We start from the raw sequence: 25,591 nt of genomic DNA, 5'->3' as shown, positions 1-25,591 counted from the left end.
GGCAGCTGGCTGTCATCCTGCACACAGATCCGGGGGTCTGCTCTCCTCAGGAACAGTTTGGTGCAGCCCTCCCAGGGGGTGCGGGCCCCGGATCTGGATGCAGGATGACAGCAGGCTGCCACTGCCAGCTGGGGCCAGCTCCAGCACTGAGTTGTTCCCAGCGCTCGGTGTGGGCTCATCAGCATGCTGTTATCATCCGTATCCACTGCTGGCGTGAGTGTGGAGTACAAAAAAAAAAAAAAAAAAGCCCCGCACTCACCAGCTCTGGCAGTGGCAATTGAGGCCTCTGAGGGCTGTAGTAGGGCCCCCCTGTGCAGTGCAGGACAATGAGGATCCCCCCCCAGCCTGGCACCCATGTGGCAGCTGCACCTTCACACAGGCACGGCACAGCTCAGCAGGGTGCCATGCACTGCCTGGGGCCTGGGACAGCTCCAACAGTCAGCAGGAGCTCCTGGTTTGATCCCCAGCTCTGAGGACCTGAACATTTCCCCAGCTCCCTGTTTGATTCCCCAGAAACATCCGAATTGTTTCAGAAACATCCGAATTGTTTTGGAAAATTTCTGAAATGTTTTGGATGGCCCATTTCATTTCGGATTTGGTGTTTCGACTGTTGAACCGTCCAAATATGAAACAAAATGGCTGCTGAAATTTTGCACAGCCCTAATGCATACTGCTGGTAGCAGCCAATGTTAGGTAGCAGCAGGGGGACATTTTCTTTCCTGCCACCTGGAGGAGTTAAGTGTACCCCGCAGCATGTAGAGTCAAGCCCTGCTGTTCTTTTTTTTAAAGGACTCCTTTGTCCTTACCTCTTAATTATTGCAGTCTGCATGCCACCATTGGGCAGAATGCAAACGTTTTATATAATAAGTGCTTTTTTAGAAGGGTTGTGCATAAATGCATCATGCTAGGTTTCATAGTTTCTAGGGTCGGAAGGGACCTGAGTAGATCATCAAGTCCGACCCCCTGCCATGGCAGGAAAGAGTACTGGGGTCAAATGACCCCGGCAGGTTATACATCTAGCCTACTCTGAAAGACCCCCAGGGTAGGAGCCAGCACCACTTCCCTTGGAAGTTGGTTCCAGATCCTAGCCGCCCTGACCATGAAGTAGCGCCTCCCTATAGCTAGCCTAAATCTACCCTCTGCCAGCTTGTGACTGTTATTCCTGGTCACTCCTGGTAGTGCTCAGGGGAACAGGGACTCCCCCAGTTCCTGCTCGTCCCCTCTGACTAGTTTGTAACAGGCCACTAGATCCCCCCTGAGCCTCCTCTTGTGGAGGGTGAACAGGTTCAGGTCCCATAGTCTCTCCCCATAGCGCCTGCCCTGCTCCCCCCTGATCATGCAAGTGGCCCCCCTCTGGACCCTCTCCATGCTGTCCACATCCCTCTTGAAGTGCAGTGCCCAGAATTGGACGCAGTACTCCAGCTGCGGCTTGACCAGTGCCGCATAGGGGGGGAGGATCACCTCCTTGGACCTGCTTGAGATGCATCTGTGGATGCATGACAAGGTACGGTTGGCCTTCCTGATTTCTTTGGGTGTGTCTACATGAGAGTTATTCTGGAATTGCTGCTTCTGATAAATTAACTCAGCATGAAGAATTTTTTTCAAGTGGACTAAACTCATCTAGAATGTGATGCTATATTGTAGAATAAGTGCATCCACACATGGAGTTGGTTTATCAGGAATTACTAATCTGTAGTACCGCATGCTTCATATTGGCTAGAATGAATTTCCCTGTAGAGACAAGCCTTCTGTTTTATTGGGATTAAATGAGACAAGGCTTTCTCTTTCTCAGTCTGCATCACAAGGCTTTGGGGCATCTTGTTAATGTTTGCAAGTAGCCAGAAGGAAAAGTGAACAGTTCATTAGCTTTTATTTTCACTAAATTTTATTTTTTTTAATGGTGGAGTTCCATAATTATACAGTTTTGACTATACATGTCAGGGAGTGCACAGCAAAACTGGTTGAAACCAATGTTTCAAGTGTTCTTTCGGTTCTGCCTGAGAGTCTGATGTAAATTTACTGTATGCTCATTATGCCAGGTTGGCATAACCTTAATCCTTTTTGTAATGTACAAATGTGCATGTAACTATAACATCGAGGTTAGAACCTTAAACACTTGGAAGAAGAATTTTTTAAATGGAGTTTGGAGTCACTAGTTACACTGCTAAATGTACGTTAAACATGGTGAGCGCAAGCCTGCTATTATTTGTCACACCTCATCCAAGTATGTTATGCTGCCTTCATGAGACAGCAAAGACCATGTCTTCGTGTGTGCATCTTGTGGGCACAACTTCTGCTGATTTCAGTAGAAGCTGCACAAGTATGGAAGTAGAGTTAAATATTGTAAAATCCTTATCCTGCCTATTTCTCTAAATTTAAAAAAAAAACAACCCTGACAGTAGCATAAAGTGTCTGTATTTATCACAAGTTGCATTTACATAGCATTGTCTGTCCTGGGCAGTACCAGAGCATCTGACAATCTCAGGACCCTGATCCTACAAGGAATCTGAATATAGGGACCTCTCTAATATTGAGTCCCCTTTAACTTCAGTGAGAATCATGACACTCAGTAAGGGCCTGTGCATGTTGTTACATTTCAGGAGCAAGTCAAAAAATCAAACATCTGCCAAAGCCTAGTTTCCCATCAGATACCTTTAGCTCTCTGCCAGCGTGCCCATTCCAGAAACAGGGTATGTACTTAGATGTAGCAACACTACATGAGATGATGGAAAGTAGCCTGCATACAGCTAGCATGCTCTGTACAGTCAGGCATGGAGAGGTTTTTCATTAAGCTAATGTGCAAACCATCTGCTCACACTATATTTTTGTACTGTTACAAACCAATGTAATATTTGCATATGAGACTTAAGATTTCAGAATGGCCAGTTAACTCTTTATTTTTCTCCAATAGGAATAAGCACAAGGAATAGCATCATCTCCAATTCAAGCAAAGATTCCATTTCATCTAATCCTTGGCCCAGTTCTGGTTTGCCTGGGAAAGTATCAGGTGTGGTAGGAGGTGTCAACAGGATGAGTTCAGGTAAAAGTTGTAAAAAGTTAAACATTCTAAGAGAATTGCGATGGGAGAGGGTGAGAATTTTTGTAATGGCCTAAAGGTGCCCCACCCTGTTTTAGATCTCAGACTCTTAGAAGGCCAGGTTTGATCCTTCAGATATTGAGAATTTGGAGATCTGGTCTGTTTTAAATATCAGTAGCCCTGAGTCCTCTTTCTAGTTTTTGTGAAATTTTACTTTCCTGTTGCCGATTTTCAGTTGCTGGCTGTTTTTCTTCTGCTGTGTAAATAGCTCACGCAAACAGGACAGAAACGGACTGCATACAAGAATAACTAGAACAAGTGCAGTCAGATAAACTAAATGAAATTTTTGCCTTCAGTCTAATCTGATAATATTAGCTGCAACTGCTTCAGTAGTCTTGGAGTGAAACTTTCTTCTTGGGAGCACTGTCAAAGTGATAGAGATGAACTTTTCATCACCGCTTGGATCTTTTGCAATACGTTTTGCTAGAGTTGTCTTGCATTGCAGAAACAAACCTTTGCTTTATAGAGGCTAACTCCTTTGGTTTTTGCTAAACCCCATCTGTTCCCCATTTTTTAGCTTGAACAATCTACCTGGTTAGGGACAGATTTTCAAAAACCTGGAGCCTGAATTGATTCAATGTTTACAGGTTAGTCTAAATTGCAAAAATTGAATCAATTTGCAAGTGAATAGACATTCACTTTTGACTCTGGAAATGCAGGCACATGCCTACAGTAGCTAAGAGCAGAAGCTGGGGGGTGCTAGAGCTGAGGGGGGGACATGGCTAGGCCCAGACAGGCCTGAGTATGATTTGGGAGGGGTTTAAACCCCCACCCTGGCCTGCAGGGACCCCTGCCAGGGTCTGCCTGGAAGGAGAGAAAAGAAGTAGCCCCTGCCAGGGGTCCTCAGCCCTCCACCCCCTCACAGGTCCAGCGGCGGGAGCCGGGGTGGGGCCAAACCCTGGTAGCCTGAGGGGAAGCGGGGCTTAATCCTCCTATTGCAGGGGAGGGGGCATGGCGTTGGCACCGATAGGCACCACTCATGCACCTGGGGCCACAGCAGCTAGACACCAGTAGCCTGAAGGGAAGTGGGGGATTGAATACCCCCATTGCATGCAGCAGTAGTAAAGGACCAACATGGCACCCTGGGCTGAGTCCCTCTAAGGAGTGGTCAGCCAGGCATGGGAAAGGGGTAAGTAACCTGGCTACAAGCAAAGAGGGAGTGGTGCAGGAAAGCTGGAGCTAGTTATGGATCCTAACTCACCACTGCCTCCCTCTGCAGCAGCACAGCCCAGGCGGGGGTGGTCTTGGGGCAGCACCTGCCGCCTCCCACCTCCAGCTCTGTGCAAGGACTGCAGTTTGCAGGTGGGCTGCAGCTGCATCGTGGTTCCCCATGCCTCTCCCTGTCCTGGTGGCAGAGCAAACTGTTGCAGTGGGCGGAGATGAACCACCAGTCACCCGCTACCTGCTTGCAGTGGTGCCAGATCCTCAGACAGGCTGCTGCAGGCCAGGGGCATGGGCAGTGGCAGGGGTGTAATGGACTGCCACAGCCCAGTCCGGCCCACAACCTAGGAATGCAGCCTGGTCTGGTTCAGCCCCACCCTGCAGCCCAGAGGCATAGGCAGCAACTGGCCCATGGCAGCCCGCCCCAAGTGCCCAGCACTGCTACAAGCAGGCAGTGGGTGATAGGTGCCTAACTTCCACCCGCCACCATGGTTCGCTCCACTGCCAGGAAAGGGAGGGCATGCACCGTTTGACCTCAGTCAGTTAAGTCTGATACTACATTCAACCAGGTTAGGGCATTTTGAAACTTCTATGTTTCAAAGGGGCCAATAAGAGAGATTATGCTTAAGGGCAACCAATACGGGTTCATTAGAGGCAGGTCCTGTCAAACCAACCTGGTGGCCTTCTTCACAAAATCCTTAGACGCAGGGGTAGCAGTAGACGTAGTCTTTCTGGACTTTAGGAAGGCTTTTGACACTGTCTCTCACCCCATAATCATTTAAAAAAAACTAGGGGACTGTGGCGTCAGCACCTACACAGTCAAATGGGTCACCAACTGGCTGGAGGGCCACACCCAGAGAGTGGTGGTGGATGGGTCATTTTTGACCTGGAGGGATGTGGGCAGTGGGGTTCCGCAGGGCTTGGTCCTCGGGCCCGCACTGTTCAACATCTTCAGCAGCGACTTGGACAAGGGGTTAAAAAGCACCCTGTTCAAATTCACAGACTACACTAAGGTGTGGGGGGGAAGTGGACACACTAGATGGGAGGAATAGGCTGCAATCAGACCTAGACAGGTTACAGTGGTGAGTGGATGAGAACAAGATGGGTTTTAACATTGACAAGTGCAAGGTACTTCACCTGGGGAGGAAGAACCAGCACCATACCTACAGGCTGGGGAACTCCTTTGTCAGTGCAGAGGCCGAAAAGGATCTTGGAGTCATTGATGCCAAAATGAACATGGGCCGACAGTGTGGGGACTCAGTCAGGAAGGCCAGCCACACCTTGTCATGCAGCCACAGATGCATCTCGAGCAAGTCCAAGGAGGTGATCCTCCCCCTCTATGCAGCACTGGTCAGGCCGCAGCTGGAGTACTGCGTCCAGTTCTGGGCGCCGCACTTTAAGAGGGATGTGGACAACATGGAGAGGGTCCAGAGGAGGGATGTGGACAACATGGAGAGGCAGGCCCTACGGGGAGAGGCTACGGGACCTGAACCTGTTCAGCCTTCACAAGAGAAGGCTGAGGGGGATCTAGTGGCCGTTTACAAACTGGTCGGGGGGCCAGCAGGCACTGGGGGAGTTCCCCCAAGCACTCCCAGGAGTGGTCAAAAGCTGGCAGAGGGTAGATTTAGGCTAGATATCAGGAGGTGCTACTTCACGGTCAGGGTGGCTAGGATCTGGAAGCAACTTCCAAGCGAAGTGGTGCTGGCTCCTACCCTGGGGATCTTTAAGAGGAGGCTTGATGAACATCTTGCTGCGGTCATTTGACCCCAGTACTCTTTCCTGCCATGGCAGGGGGTCAGACTCGATGATCTGCTCAGGTCCCTTCCGACCCTACAAACTGTGAAACTGTGTATTGGTCAATTGCATAACCTGCACTGGCTCTGCTCCCCCAACCACCTCTAGCCAGGTCACATCTCCCCTTGTGGCCGTTCTTTGGAGCCTAGGGCATCATGTTGGTGCCTCTGCCGCTGCTGCCTCAAATGGCGGGGATTAACCTGCCCCCTTCCCCTCAGGCTACTGGTGTTTGGCCGCCATGGCCCTGGGTGTACAAGTGGAACCTATCAATGCCCGTGCTGTCCCCCTGCAATGGGGGGATTAAACCCTCACTTCTGCTCAGGCTACCAGGATATGGCCCTGCCCCTGCTGCTGCCGCTGGAGCAGCAAGGCGGGTGGAGGGCTGGGGATGCCTGGCAAGGGCTGCTGCCTCCCTGCCAGGCAGACCCAGCAGCACTCCAGAGCAGGGTTTCACACCCCCACCCCTTTCTCAGCCAGCCAGAGCAGAGAGAGTGCTCCAGCTAAGGAGGAGAGGAGCAGGGTCAGCCCTGTTTGGCTGGAACAAACAGCTCAACCTAGCCCAGCGCAGGGCTGCAGAGCATGCTGGGATACTGGAGGACTGTGATTTAACTTAAACCAGAACGGGCTCTGGGACACAAGTTCCATATATTTGACCGCAGTTGGTTAGGTCTGATACTACATTCAAACAGCTCTATCTTAAACTGGTTTTGGACATTTTGAAACTGGTTTGCATGCACTGAACTTATGTTCTGTTACAGGTTTAAACCAGTTTCTGATCACTTAAACCAGTTTATGTGTAACTTCTGTCCTTAGCCCTTATGATTTGTCTGTTGGTCAGTTTCCTGCAGTTTTTGCTAAGGGCCAGATTTGAGCTTGCCCCTGTTCGGCCAGATTTGAGCTTGCCCCTGTTCGGCCAGATTTGAGCTTGCCCCTGTTCGGCCAGATTTGAGCTTGACCCTGTTCAGGACAAGCATTGGGCAGTTAGTGATTTTCAGGGAGATCCTTGCTGAGCCAAAGAACCTAATCTTGCCACATAGAAGCAGCTCTCAAAAAAGGATACTCAGCATATTGTTAAAACTGGGCTGCAGAGAAAAACTCCCCTGGAGTTCTGTATGTCTTTTACTTGAATGTTTAAAGCAGTGTGGCTGCAAACTTTCAGTTAAGGACACAGCAAATGAGATTATGCTGTGCAGTGAATTTTCATAGTTGTATATATCCCAGTGGAGCTCTGCTGATTTGCATTAGGTGAAGGACTGGCTTAGTTCTGAGTGTGACCCATGTGACCCACCAATGTACGATTTGTGAAGTGCCTTCAGAACACCCACAGTAAGATATGCATATGGGTGCAGACACGTTACGTAATTATTATGGAGTAGTATACCCCAGATTTTCCTCCATAGTAAGGAGTGAACACATAGGTATCACTTCCAAGCAGGCTGCCTGCAGTAAGTGCTATTACAGGGCCTGGTCAGTAGGTGGCAGGGGAGCTACTTTGCATTGAGCAAATGGCTAGCCTGGAATTAAAATAACTAAGGGGCCGACTGATGTCCAGTGCATCAGCATAACTTACAGCAGCAAAAAGAGGCTCCTCATTTTCTTTAGGGCTAATTTACACCAAAGTGGAGTAACTTAGTAACTTATTCCAGTATAATGCTGTGTACTTTATCCACTCCACTTTTCCATCAAATAAAAATTCAATACACGCTGTGGTAAATGTGTCTGGTCTCTGCCCCCTATCTAAGATCCATTGCATTGATTTTAAGTTTTGCTCTTCATTAACAAATTCTTTCAGGGCCCACAGTTTCAAATGGCCTGACTGGCGGTTATATCCCTTCATTTCTGAAAAAGGAAGTAGGCTCTGCTGGGCAGAGGGTTCAGTTAGCTCCACTTACGGATCCACCCTCAAGTAAGTGAAGAATTAGTTGTCTTGGCTTTTGCTCGTTTGTGCAATAATGCTATGCTCTTGAAGAACTGAGTGTCTAGAGCTCTAGGCTCTTATATTGCAGCTGCTATTCATGAATAGGGAAATCAGAATAGGTCTAAGCCTTCAGAATAACATAGTTATACACCCATAGATACAAATCCTTACACTCATTGATTAAACAGAAGTAAGCATAACTTGTAGTCCATAGCACTTCTGGCCCCAAATGCTCAACCATTACTTCCCACCACGGTGGGACTTTCAGGAGCATAGTTCCAAAACTCTCATCCCAATTCACTCCAGAAAATGCATGAATATTCTTAGTTTTCAGCCTGTGTGAAGACAAAGTGAACACTGAGAATGACACCAGTGTAAAATTGCAGCAGATACAACATACACCCTCCACCTGTAAGTTGTTTTACTCCAGTGTAAGGAAATAAAAATCTCTTTCATAACTATGTACCAGCATAGGGTGCACTACTTAGCATGTCCTCTCTCCACAGCTCTATCTACCGTATTTACTAGAATCCAAGATGACCCTCCCTCCCCCAATCAGATTCTATGCATGGAAAATGTTGTTATAAATTTTGTTATAACTTTTTTTTTCCCCATGCGTAGAATCTAATTATTGGTGGGTTATCTTTAAATTCATCTCCCTCACCCCTATGGCCAGGAGGCAGGTAGCCTGCCCTTTGGTGCCTGCCCCCTCCTCCTGCCACCCCCAGTGCCTTCACCTCCTGTTGCCTACACCCCTGCTATTTGTTTCCCCCCCCACCTGCCCCAGCCTCTGCCCCCTCTGTTATTTATTATCCATCATAGCTCTGGCCCCATACCAGCATGGAGCACAGGGTAATTCTAGTTCTGGCCTGGCCATGAAGCAGTGGTTGCAGCAGCGGCAGCTCTGGCATCCCAGGAAAAAATGCAGGGGAAAAAACCTATCCTGAATCTGAGTAAATACAATAATTTGAATTAGCCATTCCTTGGGGTAGCTGCTTGCACAATGTGTAAACATACCAAAGGAGGCACAGTCTCCTTGCCTCTTCCTGCCTTCATGTACTGCACCTGGCAGCATGAAGGGTCTGGAAAGTGAGTCTGGTATTCCCTGACAGGATGAAGGATACAGCAAGCAAAAAACAGGGTGGCCCCTCAGTGCTACCCTTAGGCGTAACATGGGAATAATGCATTTGGGACGGATCTTTCACCTTTCTCCATGAGGTGGCACCAAGCAGCAGGCATGAACAGTGCATGTTATGGAGTGAAGAGCGCTCTAGGAACTCTAGTTCTCTAAGGTGACAGTGAAATTTGCTGCTGCTGTCAGGAGCTGTCACTCTTTCCTGTTGAAGCCCATATCAGGAGGACAAAAGAATTGGTGATTTGGCTGAAAAAAATGGAGTCAGTTCTTTTCCAGCAGCCAAGAACAGTGCCATTCTACAAAACCTGATTTTTTTTATTTTTTTTTTTTAGAATGCCTTGCACCCCATGACACTGGAGTGTACAGCCCAGAAGTACAAAGTCAAGCAGGTGCTCTTCTCTTTAGGCTATACCCAGGGGGAGCGAGCAGGGCATGAACCCCCATGTTACACTACCTATGATCTCCAGTCCCTATCAGAGAGGCTGCATTAAGGAATGCTGAGGCCAGGTTTAGCATAGGATTGACCTCAGAATTGGGGAGCTGCAAACAGGTTCCTCTGGACCCACCTTCTTGCTGCATCCAGCAGATACTGGTCATAGTAGGGGACCAGAGGCAGGTGTGGATCTTGAGCTTGACTTCCTGTTGTTTCACTCTTTCTTTTTTGTGTTTTAGAAAAACTGTGAAATATCTCTAAGGTTTCTTTTTCTAACAGTGAGCATCCAGACCCTGTGCTCAGGGCTTCCTGCATCTGGGCTGAGCTGCTCCTTGAATTTTTATTGCCTGCCTTTCTCTTTTTCACCCTTGTAGATTATGCTAGCCTGAAGACTGTCAGATCTCATATTGGGCGACCATCGTACAGTACACCTTCAAAAAGCACCCCAGGGCTAATGCCACTCCCCCCGTCAGCTCAACCAATCCATGGGCGGATTGACTGGTCTTCAAAGTATGGAACTCACCGGTGACTTGCAGAAAGCACTTTCTGTTGAATTAACATGCACTTCCTCTGAAATGGTGACTAGTTTTAGACCATTTGCCATGACTGAAGATCTCTTATCTTCTATGAGCAAGACATTTCAAGACTAATTTTTTTTATTAATTAATTTCAATGCAATCTTGTACCTTTTTGTATAAAAATGTTTTAGTATGTGATTAGGTCCAATTATTTTCTTAAATTCTATACATTTTGTATATGGGGTTTGGGGGCATTTTATACAGTAAGCTTTTTAACGAACTTTTTTAAAATTGAAATTTTTCCTTTAGCAGATCCAAGCAGTTTATACAAGCAAATAATTTTAGCAAACTGGTGCAGTATTGTGACAAATGTGCAGTGGCAAGAAGGAGGCATTCACTGAATCTTGTGTTGTAAACATGTTTAAGCTCTGAATGTTGTGTATTAGACAAAGGGTCAGTGAAGCTTCATTATCTCAACCTTGTTATAGACCCATCCTGTAGCATCTAGATACTAGTGTTTTCCTCTCACTTGCTTTGCGCTGACATCAGATCAGTGACCAAGGGCCTAACCTTGCTCTATTTTGAAGCCAAAGGGTCCTAGATAAGTAGAAAGTTTAATTATATTGTAGCTTTCTCAGGCTTTTGTTCACACACTTTTCTCTGGACTCTGTGCTTCTCAGCCTTTTTGTCTCAGTTTTGTAGTTCTTGGTCCAATCCTGCAGTGGGCAAAATCCCCACTGGCTGCAACGGGCATTTGGCCTGAAGGAAAACAGCTTTTACTCTTCTCCCTCACATTAGGCTTGTGTTTGGGATGTGATATACTAGATGATTTTTGGCAGCTAGAATCCTATAGTTCACCAAAGAGTTTTCTGCAGGCTTAACTTTTTTTGGTGTCTGCTTCACTCTCCTGAATATGCAGCTTCAAACACAATTTTTGTCATCTTTCACAAGGAAAATATGTATAGGCCTGTTCCTGTTAATGGCAGCTAAAAAATTATTAAGGGCTTCCAAGGAGCAACTTACAGAATATATAGTATCTGAAGAAATATTTAAGACAATATTGAATATGACAAAGCTGATTCACAGACAGACTAGTACTGTATTAGTATGTGCCAGCAGCAAAGTTTAAGAAAAAATATATATGCAGCTGACTGAATTGTTATGCCTTTGTTTTCCAACTTAATTCTCAACATGTTTCCAGTTTTTGTTGACATATAAAATTTCAGCCTGCGGTTAAAATGCAGAATTATTCTCCCCTGCCTCATTTTAGAGATATACCAGTGTCCATAAATAAGGACCTAATAGCTATTTTTATAGTAAATGTTTAGGGCCAAATCCTTGACAAAACTTCAGTTATCTCTGGGACTAGGAGTTTGGCTCTGGGAAGAGAAGAAAGTAACATGATAGGAAAATTAGAAGAAAAATCAAAAGCTAATCGACAAAGAGAAGCAGGTGCAGGTATAAAATGGAGGGGGGATTGTCCATTCAATTGTAAACTTTTGGCTTAAAAAACCCCCCATGTGTATGATAAATGTCCTATTCCCCCTCTTACGAAGTGATTAAGCAGGAAATCTGATCTGTCCTGGGTCTCCTTGCCTGGTCTCTTCTCATGGAAGGTTAAGAAATTGGGAATGGCTGAATAGTCACATATTTTAGTGGCAATTAACAACGCTAATTAAAAAATTTCACCTACCTGCTAACAGAGCAGTGACATTGGCTCCATAAGGAAGTAGAACTGAGCCATCTTCAAGTAAGCAGTGCTAGGGGCATGTATTGAGGGGCATGTGCAAGTGGGAAACAGGATAAAAGTGTATACTTTAAGTGTCTTAAAACCACAAAGACAGCAATTCTGTGGAAATCAAAACCTGTATTTTATATTTAGATATAATTTAATTTATTTATATCTGAGGAATTTATGGTAACAATGGAAATTTTTGGACCTATCCAAATCTTTATTCAGATCTGTCTCTTTCTAAACTGAGTCTGTTCTCATGTGATTACATGCCATAAACTCTCATAAATAGTAGTGGAAATTACATATGCATATCCCCATTAGAATAGGCCACTTGGGGTATGTCTAGGTATGTCTACACTGGCAACAGTTTGCCTTAAGTAGGACAGCCCAGACTAGGGCTTCTCAGGCATGCCTGAGAGTGACCCAAGGGATAAGCGTGGAATGGTTTCTTTTAACATATTTCCATGACTGGTGGGTGCATGTAAGTGGGAGTGGGTGGGTGGATAGAGCATGCTTAGGAACCATATTGCCCTGAGTGTGCTTCTGCCACAGTGTAGACACCTCCTTTAAACCCAGTCCATCCTCAGGCAAACAATAAATGATCTAAAGAATGGCTTCAAGATTAAGGCAAGGGATCAGCAAGACGGGTTGTTAAGTTAGTAGGTAAATCTCTGCAGTTTCAGGGAAGTTCATGTTTAAAAAGTTGCTTGTTCTAGTTTGAACTTTAAACAGAGGCAATGCACATTTTACTGAGCAAGCTTCCTGTCTGCACAGTTCTGTAGTCTTCACTTAGGGAGCTGCCTGCTCAAGTCAATGAGAGTTTTTTGTGTGAATGAGGACTATGTGGTTGAATTATTTTTTAATATATTTTTTACCTGTGTGCCATTTAGATGGAGAAGTGTAGGCTACATCTTACTTTAAAATCTGACCTAAATCAATATATTTTCATAAGAACTTACATATAAAAAACATTACTTAACCTCTAGCAAACTCTGTAGCTATGCTAAGTTTATCTTTTAAATGTTACAATTATTTTACCATTTGCCATTGCTCAAGTGCATACATTATATGTAATACAAAACCTTTCATAAGAAGTCAGATCTCACATTGTCATTACTTGTAAGAAAATCAAAATGATATATATAACTCAAGTGTGGAGAAATAGAGTGAAAATAGCCCCAAAATACCTCTAGGCTGTTTTCACATCTGTTAATACTTTATTGAAACAGTTTCTCTTCACTTTATGGAAATATATTTATTTGAAGAATGTGTCTGAATGTACAGGAGAGGAAGGGGATAGAATTACCACATTGAAATGAAAATTTAGCAAACATTGTATTTTAGGTTTTGTCAGTGTTTTGTTGTTTTAAAAGGTTTGTTTCATTCCTTCTGTGTAAATCCTCCCCAGAATAAAGTTACTGTTAAAGAGATGTAAATTTGAGTGTTATGTTTTCATTCAGGTTCTCATAATTAAAGTTAACACATTATTATTACACTTAAATAATATATATTAAATACGTATAAGAGTAATGTATTAAATACATATGTATATAATACATATAAAATCACATCACCATCATATATGTATGGAATAACAAGCAATATGTATATAATAATATGAATAACATGTATTAAAGAATAGTGTATGTAAGAGTGATACTTAATAAGTATTAAATAATAAACTTAGCATTCACTTCCTTTTGGGTGTTGCACTAAAAACCTTACTGTTGCTCCCAAGATATTTTCTCTTTGGAAATGCCTTGTCCACTTTGCAATCTTGATGTACCCATATAACCTGTGCAACACTGAGGTTCTAACCCAGTGATTTTCAGCCAGCAGGCCACAGCACTTTGAGTTGCCTTGAGATCCCTTCAAGGGTGCTGCAAAGTGCTACAATGTTCTTAAGTCAATGGGAGTTGAGGGCACATCCCCATTGAAGCACCAGAAGTTTAATTATATTGACATGCATTTCATCCATCTTCATCCCAAACAAGACTGAGATGGTATAGCTGGCTTGGAAGAAGCCTCTGAAGGTGATAATGGAGGGGAGGATATCAGCTCCTTGGAGGAAACATGTCTGATTATTAGAGTCTGCTGGTTGAGGGTAATTTTTACTTACAACGTTTAACCTTTTACAGGCTGCTTCTGGCTAGGGGATTGCTGTCTTTGGAGGCAAACCTTGTTCTGATCCATTCCTCTTAGACTCTTACAATATGCATTATAGGTGTTTCCATCTTAACACCATTACAAGATTGAAGATGTGATCAGTAAAGCTACTTATGTTGGATCCTTGCTTTTTATATCAAGAGGGGGCTGTTGCCATTGGGATGTAGTGTAAGAACTTTACCCTTCCCCTGGATCTCAATAGCCTGAATTTGATTACCTTTCAGGCATGCTACCAAAGCCATTTTAAAAAACCATGTTTTAAAAAAAAGTTGGGATGTTTTGGCTGAACTTGTTATTTGCTTGAGTAATTTATGTTGTTGGTCATTTTTACTGTAATATTAGTTGTTTTTAAGGAGGCTACAGCTTTCTGTATGGTTAGAGGTGGGGGTTGATCTAAAAGCTGTCTATTGCAAAATATTTTTAATAATTCAAACACATGTTCTGCATAGGGAAACACTGCACTAGAAATGCTTCATCATTTGACATGCTTGCCCTGTAGACAAACTACATCAAGAGGTTTTTTAATATTAAGCCCTCCATCTCTCTAAGCAATAGGTACACCCTTGGAATGAGATGAATGTGGATAGTGTCTTAAATATTCACTGTGTACATCATCCCCAAGCTTTGTGTGGATAGCAACTCTGACTCAAGGCGGGGAACTTTGGGGTGGGTGTGCCAATGCTACTGCAGGGAGATTCCTGGAGGTTCCTGGCTGGGGGATCTTGCCCCTCCACTCAGGGTCAGACTGGTCACCATGTTTGCGGAGAGGAAGGAATTTCACCCTGTGGGGTATGAACTGCGGGGGGGTTTTGCCTTCCTCTTGGGGGGGGTGGCAAGGCCATCTCTGCAGGATCTCTTGATCATATATTGACAACATGTCACAGAAACAGGATATTAGTTGCTGTGGTTCCCCTGCTTTACCTGTGGCAGATTAGGATGCGAGTCTGTGTTGCATCAGGGTTGATGGTAGTATGCAGGATTTATTAGTAATGTAGAATGGGGTGGTTTGGATAGAGATGATCTGAACCACAGGCAGGTGGGTGGACTAGATGACCTCTGGAGATCCCTTCCATCCCTACTTCTCACTGTGCAATAAGTCAAATATTCATTAGTCCTTCAGGAAGTTTAAAACTAACAAAAGGAAGTTCTTGTTCACACGGTGCATAATAAATGCTGGAGGCCACAAGTGGGAGAGGTACAGTGGAAAAAACCCTAGGCATACCCAATGCACTCTCTGTTTGAGCACCCACTCTCTGACCCTGCAACAAGAGACTGGGCCTATGGTCCTGACCCGGTAAATAGCAATTCCTGTGTTCTTACAGCAGCCCCTCTGCCTCCAACTCAGCAAAATGTGCCCAGCAATTTTGTCTTGGCAATGAGCTACAATGAGCTCTTTAGTATGAGGATGTGGAAGGCCTTAACAGCTGTGCTGAGCAAAAATGTTCCTAACACAAATGTGACTTGAGCTGGAGAAGGTTGGGAAATGCACATCTAGTCCAGCCTGCTGCTCATCCCTGATTATCTCATCCCAGCCCAGGCTTTGTCCAGCTGGGCCTTAGAGACCTCCAAGGACAGAGCTTCCACCACCGCTCTGGGTAACCTGTTCCAGTGCTTTACCACCCTCCTAGTTTTCCCTAACATCTTTTTTTTTACTTTAAGAAAGATATTAAGATAAAAAAGATGTCAGAAGTACAGTAACCAGTCCTTTGTGCCCTGCTCATTAGATTGTTTGATTGCTATGCTAGAGTCTGCAAAACATGTTTGAAAAGGAACCCTGTGTTTTCAAAAGCGAAGCAGCCTGAAAAGAAAGGCAGACTGCCACATGCAGCGCCTCATTTGGATGTGTCTGGAGTCTTGGAAGCTTGACTACCCTACGTTCTCCTACAAATGGACCTTGAGCTTGTTTGGAGGTTCTAGCAGGGGAGCGCAGCTATCGTATACCCTTGACCGAAGAACGGTACTCCTCTAGTCTGGGAAGGTCGTCCTCTTCGACCGAGCGCGCAGCTTCGGGAGGGACGCACATGGAGCGGTGAGGGAGGAAGGGGACACCCGCCTAGCCAGCCAGATCAGCCGAATCAACCCTGGCGATCAATGGGGTGACAGATGTCGCAGCCAGATCGCCCTCACATCCGAAGTTAACTGAAAGCCTCTGCGGTATATAAAGCTCGCAAGCAAGGATGACTTTTCGGTTATGATGAGATAAATGGATTTTTGTAAATGAGGATAGCAAAGCGGAGAAAACTATTCTATCAGTGGCTGCGTGCGAGTGTCGCCCCATACGCCTGGTCATTCCAAAGAGAAAGCCCCTAAGCCCCCTTAAATTGTCCTCCCGAAAGCCTTTGCGGCACTTGCAAATAAGCAGCCTCCCCATTGGCCGCTCACCCCACTGCCCCCGCCCATTCCGGCTGGGGGAAGCGGCGCGGCGCGGCGCGGCGGGAGCTGCACTGGTGTAGGCGGAGCGGGCGCGGGGTGATCGTCTCGGGGTGGCAGGTGCGTGCGTGCGGGGTTGGGGGGTACATGTGTGCAGGGGCCTGTGTATTGGGGGGGTGTAGGGTTATGTGGTGGTGGGTGTAGGGCTATGTGTGTATGGGGGAGTGTTAGATTGTGGGGAGGGGTGTATAGTTGTTGGAGTGTGTAGGGAGCTGTTGGGGCTATAGGGTTGTGTGGGGATGTCAGGGTGGGTGGGGTTGTGTGTGCACAGGTGTGTAGGTTTGTTGGAGGGTCTGGGGGGGCTGTTGGCAGTATAAGGTTATGTGGGGGGTGTAGGGGGGTGTCTGTAGGGGATGTGTGTAGGGTTGTAGAAGGGTTGGGGATGTTGCAGGGTCTAGGATTTGTGGGGGCGGGGGGTTGCACTCAGGAGCCATGGGCAGGGTCTGTGCTGGCCTTGGGGGTGGGGGGGTGCCACTCCCTGTCCATCCTCTTGGCATCTCCCCTTCTCCCTGTCTGGTTCCCCTCTTCCCGTGCTCTGCGCAGTGGGCGCTTTCGAGGGTATACTGGGCAGATGTTATCGGACTGTAACCGTTTAGATGCCCACCATGATGTAGCAGGATGTACTGTAAATGGGCACTGTCACATGGATGATTTGGGACAGTTATGGCATGACCAGGATGTCTGCACTTGCACATCTTGTCCCACTGTATAACTTTGTATTGTGACAAGGGTGACCTGTGTTCATAGCCTTGAAGTAAGCCTGGCTGCTCCTCTCCAGCCAGTGCCCTTCTGCACCTGGGGGTGCTCAGTTCTTTCCTCCAGCCCAGAAGTTGATGGTGCAGACCTGGTTGGGCAAGGAAGCCCTAACATAGCTTTATCAGCATGAGCCTCCTGCCTGCATCACGCTTACTCCTAGATGCGTAGATTGCAGGGCTGGAAGGGACTTGTGGGGATCATCAGGTTCAGCCCTGCTGCACCAGGCAGGAAAGACATCTGGGAGTCAGGTGAATTCTCAGGATTTGCCCAGGGAGTCCTTGCAAGGTGGAGGTTGCTGCTCCTGCCTCCCATCTGTTAGGGCTGACCCAGGAGGAGAGGTTGCCAGTGAGTCATGAAGTGCCTCTGCTTTGCATGGTACTCACCCCCTAGCAGGCTAACCCCAGTGCAGAGGCTGGGGGTCATCCAGAGCTGTGCTGAACACGGGCGGTTGCTGCTGCTACTGCTGGTCACATGGGCATAGGTGCCACCTGTCCTCTGAAGAGGGGGAACTGTTCTGTGCCACTGGGCAACCTGAATTCAGTCCCACTAGCCTTCTGGAGTGACCTGCTTGGACAGCAACTCTTGGTGTTGTGTTCAGAGAGGAATGGCATGAAATCAGTGAAATGGAAACCCCTTAGTAAGTTCTGCTCTCAGTTGCTAACACCAAGATTGCAGAATGACACTGAGGCAAGACTTCAACATTGGAAAATGGGACCTGTTTGAGCCAAGTTTTCCTCTCTGGTTGCCCAGTGCTGTATTGTCTGTTTTGGGGGGCTTTTTTTTGGCTTTTTCATGTTTGCTTCCTGGTGTAGGGAGAACAGAGAGCAGGTCTTCCATCTGCTGCGTTGATCCAAGGGCAGAGTGAACAAGCGAATCTGTATCCCTTTCCTCACTGTTCTTTCTCCCACACAAACACATGCGGCCTTGGCACTCCCACACAAACACAATCCCAAACTTTATGGGCTCAATGGCCTCAAACCCTTGCCTGATTAGTCAAGGCATGCAACGGAGAAGGAACAATGATCAACAGGGCTCAGGGAGAAGACGATTTATCTAGGATTTATGGAAGGTATAGATAAGAAGTCCTTGCCACAGCTTGACTTGCCCTATGGGCTGTCTCAGTGTAGCTTTTAATCATATGTGAAAGGCAATATCTTGCTTATGGGTAGGATTATAGGACTGTGACAGCTGGGACCTGGCCTCTGAATCTGAGAGGCATAGATAGCCCAATGTTTGATTGTGTTAGGAACAGCTCGGAATCTGTTTAGGGCCTGCCATGTACAAGGAGCAATACCCTGGTTTAATTTGGGGGGGGGTGTTGTTTTACAGTGACACTAATCTCTGGCAACTGAAATGAAGTATACAGAGCTATTTCTCAACTCCCCCCTTTCCTTAGCTAATTCCTTTTGGCCTATATGGATTTCTCAAGGAGGATGTAATATCCAGCGAGGGCACGTATACAGTACTCTCCTCCCCAGTCAGGCTCTGTGCTTTGAGGCCCATCTTTGTGTTAGGGGCCCGAACCAAGCTCATTAAGTTGGTAAAACATTTCACTGACTTAATGTATCAGTCATTTGGGTTTAGCTCATAAGAGGGTGGCATCATCACTTTGTAAAAATGTCTGTTGGGCTGGTTTTTGTTGGCATGCCCACATTAGTTACAACCTCTCTTATAGAGTTACTGTTGGGATATAATCTAAATTTGATTTTTCTGCACACTTTCTGGCCTTAAGTTAAAGTTTTTATGTATATAACTATTTCAAAGAATGCCAGGAAACTATTAACACACTTTAACACCTCCATTACATACAATGTTCGCTTTCTGCATTTTACTCAGCTTAGGCAAGTGAATAGCTGTTGTTGCTTTGTGATTCTCATGTTCCAATATTAGGTTTGAGTGAATTCCTGTCTCCATTGATCTCTTTGGGTGTTGGACCATATCACCAAGCTCAGAGTTTGACTATCCTTAGTTAATTGTTTTCCTGGGTCTTTAATGGCCAGCTGAAGTATTTTGGCTCTTTTTTTAACTAACAAGCAATTGTATAATAGTACAGCTGTCCTCAAGGTCTTCCAGAGGTTACTTGCTTTCTTGGCTTACACAGGAGCACTGCAACATTTGAAAACTGTAGTCAATTGTTCACATGCCTGCATATGCTTTGCCAGAATTACTTCAGCTGTGAGCTAGAAAAAAATCTTACAGAATGAGGCATTCTCCACTTATGCAGAAACTTACCCATATGAACTTATTTATCTGCCCTAGAAGTGCTGCCTAAACTCTCCTCTCCTTTGCCTGCCAAATGGTGTCTGGCTCCTACTGAGACTTAAACACTAGTCTATTCAGAAAATAATAATGAAAAATATTTTGGAAAGCTGCTCAGAAGCCAATTTCACTCTCATTTCAATATAGTGCAGCAATTTAAATGTTTGAAAGATTATGCCCTACTGTAAGTGCTGTTAATAGAAATAAAAGATTCTGTTCAGCAGCTTAAGTTTCATGTCAGCCTGAGGTCTGTTTCCTTCTATATTAACTTCTGACCAGTGCAAAAACAGTCTTGTTTCAAGAAATTGGATATATTAGAATTAAAAATGCTTACCTGGATCCCCAAAATGAGAACCAAACATTAGAAAACATTTTGCTTGAACATTAGCATGCCCTACTTTCATGTTCAAATGCTACAGAGCATACAGCAAAGTTCTGTGACATAAGAACTAGTGTTAGAGCATCATTCTGATTTACCACCTTATTTCCTTACTTGATGAGTTTGATGGCTAAAGCTGGTTATCTTTAATAACCAAGGACAACCCTGTAATCAGTATTCAGAAAGATTTTTAGAAGTTTGCTTATTTCCTCATCAGCTTCCTACTAAAACAATCCAATATAAATTACTTTATTTAATAAGCAACCTGAGCAAGGTAGACCGATGACCTTGTGTTACACAAGTTAACATTTAGGTGTCTTGCCACACAATGGAATCTATAGTTTGCATTCTCTCTCTCTCCCCCTCCCCCCCACTAACACACAACTTGTTTGCACACATTACAGACCATCAAGCTTGCATATAAACTGCATACTGTAAGTCAGTTGGAAGGATATTGATACATTCTTAGTGAATTGTGTAACTTGATTGGAAATTTGGTGCCAGAATGAGTAACAGCAGTGTTAATTGCCAGGGCCCCAGGAATGGCAGCTAAACTTTCTCCAGATTTATTTATTTGTACACACAGTCCTCAACTTACAATGTTTTGAGTTGCAACGTTTTGCACTTACATTTATAAATTGACACCCTGTTTTGACTTTGACATCAGTTTCAACTTTACAACACTTGGTGTCTGATGCAACTTTACAACAACTTGATGTCCGATGCAATGCCACATCTCCCTGGAGAACTTCTGTCCAAACTTCCTTTCTTTCTTTAAGAAGGCAGACAAGGTACCAGAAAAACCTGCAGCCAAGACTCCTGAAAAGACTCCAACCAAGAGCCTTTCAAAAAGTCCAGCAAAGTCACCTCAAATAAGTCCTTCCAAATCAATATGATTGCTATATATAAATACATGAATGTAGCTATATTACTCATCTATAATTGATTGACTACAAAATTCTGGGGTATTTTAGGTGAAAATAGGGTATCGGGCCTCGGTTCAGGAACAAATCCCCTTGTTTTTAACATTATTTCTTACGAGAAAATTGGTACCGAGTTAAAAGGTTTTGACTTAAGACACAGTTTTCAGGAACCAATTGTGTTGTAAGTCCAAGGACTGCCTGTATATGGTTGGAGGCAGGGGATCCCTGTATAAAATTGTGCATGATCAGATTCTAGACATAATAATTTGGACCTACTAACTTCTGTTGTGAACTTCTGAATTTGCCAAATGTCCTTCAAACCTGACACTCTCTAGGACATGCAGCAAAACTCTCCTCTTTTGGTGGGCAGAGAAGCCATTCCACTGTCAGAATGAAAATGGGAGCTGGTGGCCCCTTTTACCCCTTTTATGCACCACAGCTTTTATGAACGCCACTAAGGACTTTGCTATTACATGAAAAGTGCTTTAGTACAGCAAGCTACAAGATACTACCTTTAGTGTTAGACCCTTTGCTGTAACCTCCAGCCCTATAACATCTATGCTTTCTTTTGCTTTTTCTGAAGTTCTTAGATCGTGAAGAATACAGCGATACTATTAAAGTAACTTAGCTGTACGTTGATAAACACAACCTATTTCAAGTAAGTATTTTAGGGAATTATTCTCCAAAACTAATTCAGCATTTTTCAATATATAACACTAATTTCAAAATGATTTACAAAATCTCTTAATAGTAACTTTTACAAATCTCCATGCATTTGTCAGGTGGTAAGAATCTTGGAATCATGGCTGGAAAACCCAAACTTCACTACTTCAATGGAAGAGGCAAAATGGAGTCAGTTCGCTGGTTGTTGGCAGCCGCTGGAGTTGAGGTTAGTTGTTGTATATTTAACTATAATAAACTGAGGATCTGCCTCAGCCAGAACTTAAAATTAAGTGCCTGGGCAAAAATGAAGCAACCAGGGTAGAATAAACTGTGCAAACTAAACAAAAGTAGTAAATATACGTCTGTGAATATGGATGGATGAACCTCCATGTTTAAATTGCACCTTCATGCTTTGGCTATGACATTCTAAATATGAAAAAAAATTCTGTCTTGCTTCTGAATACTTACAGTTTACTGGTAAGTAATGTAGCAAGATCCATGCTATCAGCTTTGGACAGAACTGAAACAAACTGATAACCTTACATATCCCAGACTATCTGCTTCTTTTACTTACCATTCAGACTTGTCCTTCCAGCCCATAGCAGTCAGTTAGGGGTTATTTCTGTGCTTTTCCTACCCAGATTTCTCCTGCTTCATCTGATTGACTTGTTTTGAATGCGGGTTGCATCACAAATATTTTGTTCTTCATTGATATATGTATGAGGTCAGACAGGGCTGTAGGTTATAGCTGTGTTGGTCTAAGGACATAGGCAAACAAGGTTCTTTGGGTAAATCCAGTATCTTTTATTAGACCAATGCAAATAGTTGGAAAAATTCTTCTCGGCAAGCTTTTGGCTACAAACAAACAAAGAGGCCAAACAGGACTTTTTGGGCAAAACATAGGCACCGACTTCTGTTTCTGCTGGGTGGGGATGATGGGCTTGTCAAAAGTTTTCTGGATTTCAGATGACAGCCCTCTTCCCTGGGGGTCCAGGGGCCTCAGGCCCCCACATACTTGGCACCTCTGGGGCACACTGATCTGCACATGTCAGCTATTTTTATTCTCCCCTCAAAAGATCCTACAAGTGAATTACTGTAGTGAAATTAAACACCAATTCAGAAACAGCAAACTGATGTTCCATAATCTTTCCTATATTGACATGCTTTCCCTGAGCTCAGCTTAAAATGCCTCCAAACTTGGGTCGAAGTTTATCCTATGTAGCTAATAGAAGGATTTGGAATAAAACAGAGTAACAGTGTCACAAAGAGACAAACACTTGGTCAAAATCTGTCTGTCTGCACCCATGATATCTATGCCAGTGATTTTGGAGTAACTGTGTAGTACCTCTCTCATCAGTAACTAATTTTACATTTCCAAACCCAAGATTCTTTTCATTGTGGCTACTAGATAAGCCAAAAAATGTTACTTCATCAAACAGAAAACTTAGTACATCTTTGACAGTTGTTGCCACCAGCTGTTGTCATACAGTAGTTGTCAGCAATTGTTGTCGTCTTCTTCATAGTTTCTGCGTTATGTCCGTATCCTGTCTTCAGATTCCTTCGGTTATCATACTCTGCTGCTGTCTTGCTTAGAGAGATCTGAAAAGATGTGGTTTGTTTCCTTTTGTTCCCCTCCCCCCACAGTTTGAAGAAGAATTACTTGAAACAAGAGAACAATATGAGAAGCTCTTACAAGGTAGGTCCAGATTTCTGAAGTGCTTGACTAGGTTTCTCTTAATTCAGGAGAGCAACAAAGCAAAGACTTGGGGAATTTAGGAAGAATTCATTGCTTTTCGTCCATGCATTGGAGAGGTAAAATGTGAGTGCCTGGACACAACATGTCAGTGTAACTAATGTAATGTCAATTTTACTCACAACGGTAAATTGCTCTGTGTGGACAGGCTAGTCACTATCCTGGAGAAGCTGTTTTCTTTAGACATTATTATATTGTATTGTTATACGATGAAAGTTGGGATGGGAGGAAGGGAATGGGGAGGCAAAGGAAAGCTGTTTTGCCATAGACAGATTAACTATACTGGAAAGAAAGTGAATCAACTATCCTGATTCTGCTGTAAATTATATTGCAGTGTGTTTTTACTACATCTAGGTTTGTATGCCATGGGAACTGGGGTAGAGCTGGACAATATCTGTTTGCTCCATGTTTATACAAATGCAAAAGCTGATTACAGCAGTATAATAAATATGTTGTATGTCCAAGTCCTGTGTGCTGTGGCCAATTAAAGGAGTTGTCAGGCTTGTCACTGACAAGCATGCCCTTCAGTTAGCTGCTGTGACTCACTGCAGATGAATCTGCTCATTGGAGTCCTAAAGATCACCCTGCTAAAAACAATGCTAGAACATATGTGTTCTGATATGTCACGTCATATTTCCTCTCTCCATCTGAGTGGTCCTTTATCATAGGCATTAATCATCATGGACAGTTAGAGCAGTGGTGCTCCAGGCTTTGGTCTGGGCCAAATGAGTGTCATGAGGCTAGTTTGTGAACTGAATTGATCCCATGTGTCAGCAACAGACTCTAGGGCCAGGCAATACCCTCTCCTGCTCTGAGCACTGAGATAGAGCTCTAGGGCCCAACACTGGCCCTGCACACCAGGATTGGGCTCCTGGTACCACCCCCTCCTGGTCCCCCACACCATGATAGGATCCTAGGTCCTGGGACTGCCCTTCCGTGCCAGGGCAAATCACCCCTGGCCCTGCACAGTGGGATTGGATACCCAGTCCAGTGCATGGGTGTAGAAATTTGGCAGCAGGGGAGCAGTGCCATTGGTCCCCCTACATCAAATTTCTGGACCCATGGGGAGCTGAACGGGGCAGATGATATGGTACTGTGGGCCAGGGGTTTAGCACCCCTGCATTAGACCAAATGTGCTCAAAGCATGAAGCCGGTACTGTCCATCTTTATTATCCTGGCAGTCTAGCCCTGCAGCTTTTGTGATCTCCTGGTGGTATTTTGCACAGATTTAAATAATTAACTTTTTGTTGTTGTTGTTGTTCAGTCAGTTCTGAAACTGGATGTAGTGACTGGTTTTGAGGCCCATAACAAAAAATAATGCTGGTCTTCTCATAACTGCAGTGATAAGACATTGCTAGACTTCTTTTTTTGGGGATGTTTGTCCCACTCTTTTCAGAATAACTGTCAGAACTCATTAGACTTCTTCATTACTTCCTTCTGCTCCCTAAGCAAGTGGGTTGGATTTTAATAAGCTGCAAAAGCCTGCCACATCCTGTGCTAACCAAAGTTTCATTGTATGTGCTTATAGAACTTAATTTTCTGTGTTCAAAGGCTTTATTTCTTGGGTGAACTTTGGTTTGTGTTGCAGGGTACTAAGGTGTGCCTGCTTCTTCAAGAGCAAAGGCAGCTTAGTTTAGGGACCCTAAGAGCTAGGGTAGCCTTGGCAGCAGGGTAATCAGGGTATTAGTTTGCACCTGCACCCAGTCAGCTGACCAGAAGGAAACAGGGCCCTGGGCACATATAGGCCCTGGGGCTGGCAGGGAGATAGTTCTCCTTCTCCATCAGCAGCAAGGGGGAAGGAGCTCTTGCAGAAATGCTACTCAGAGATGCTTCTGGTAAAACTAATGAGCTCTAGGAGCTTCTAAAGTATCTAGGGCTAGGAGGCACACATTGTTGAGAGAGACGCTTGCCTCCTTAAAGAGGCACAATGTGACCTCCAATGTTGTTATGTTATAGCTCAGGGGCTTGTATTTATGTTGTTGTTTGAAACCAGTGGACCAAGCAGAGGCTATTGGACAGGAAGCCTCATTGGGGCACACTACCATGTAGAGCCCCAGCACCAGAGAGGGCGCTGACCCAGGAGGTGAAGGGGCCCCAGTGCTAGAGCACCAGTGAGGGCACAGCGGATACAGGGGATGAAGGTACCCCAGCACCAGAGGGTGCAACTATGAATGACGTGTGCCTCCAGAGGTTGTGGGGGGCATTACCAACTCAGGCACATACACATTCAAACTAGCCTAGGCACGTGCATACCGATCACCAATTCAAGCACATACATTATATACACCAAAAGTTAGACAAAAATCAATTTTCCATACCCACATACTCAGTACACATACACAGATCACTAATTCATATGTCACACTCTCTCTCTCTCACACACACACACACACACACACACACACACACACACAAAACCCACAACCCACCTACACATAGGTTAGTTCCTAACTTGGATGGCACAGTATATA

The 25,591-nt window shown here is 44.8% G+C and overlaps 2 protein-coding genes and 1 long non-coding RNA gene across 8 annotated transcripts in view; 2 read left to right on the top strand and 1 right to left on the bottom strand.

Moving 5' to 3' along the window:
* The window catches only part of ICK (intestinal cell kinase), a 38,736-nt gene extending 27,956 nt beyond the window's left edge, over nt 1-10,780 (top strand). For all 5 annotated transcript variants that reach the window (XM_019537515.1, XM_019537514.1, XM_019537512.1 and 2 more), the window contains 3 exons: nt 2,912-3,040; nt 7,845-7,958; nt 9,913-10,780. In XM_019537515.1, coding sequence (XP_019393060.1) covers nt 2,912-3,040; nt 7,845-7,958; nt 9,913-10,067 — 398 coding nt within the window. In that variant the 3' untranslated portion in view covers nt 10,068-10,780. The remainder of the gene's footprint in view (nt 1-2,911; nt 3,041-7,844; nt 7,959-9,912) is intronic.
* Nucleotides 10,781-11,706: 926 nt separating this feature from the next.
* LOC109311729 overlaps nt 11,707-25,591 on the bottom strand; it is a 20,506-nt gene continuing 6,621 nt past the window's right edge. The window contains exon 3 of the long non-coding RNA XR_002101594.1: nt 11,707-12,373. This is a non-coding gene — a long non-coding RNA (uncharacterized LOC109311729). The remainder of the gene's footprint in view (nt 12,374-25,591) is intronic.
* The window catches only part of LOC109311726 (glutathione S-transferase 3-like), an 18,189-nt gene continuing 8,976 nt past the window's right edge, over nt 16,379-25,591 (top strand). The window contains exons 1-3 of one of the 2 annotated variants that reach the window (XM_019537519.1): nt 16,379-16,447; nt 21,487-21,593; nt 23,012-23,063. In XM_019537519.1, the coding sequence (XP_019393064.1) occupies nt 21,507-21,593; nt 23,012-23,063 (139 nt within the window). In that variant the 5' untranslated portion in view covers nt 16,379-16,447; nt 21,487-21,506. Of the gene's footprint in view, nt 16,448-20,858; nt 21,363-21,486; nt 21,594-23,011; nt 23,064-25,591 lie in introns of those variants that run through there. The other variant, XM_019537518.1, reaches the window with a different exon arrangement.

Source organism: Crocodylus porosus, unplaced genomic scaffold, assembly GCF_001723895.1.
Source record: "Crocodylus porosus isolate Cpor-Errol unplaced genomic scaffold, CroPor_comp1, whole genome shotgun sequence".
NCBI classification, from domain to species: Eukaryota; Metazoa; Chordata; order Crocodylia; family Crocodylidae; genus Crocodylus; species Crocodylus porosus.
The sequence above is the reverse complement of the archived record's forward strand: the minus strand, read 5'-3'. Positions and strand labels throughout refer to the sequence as shown.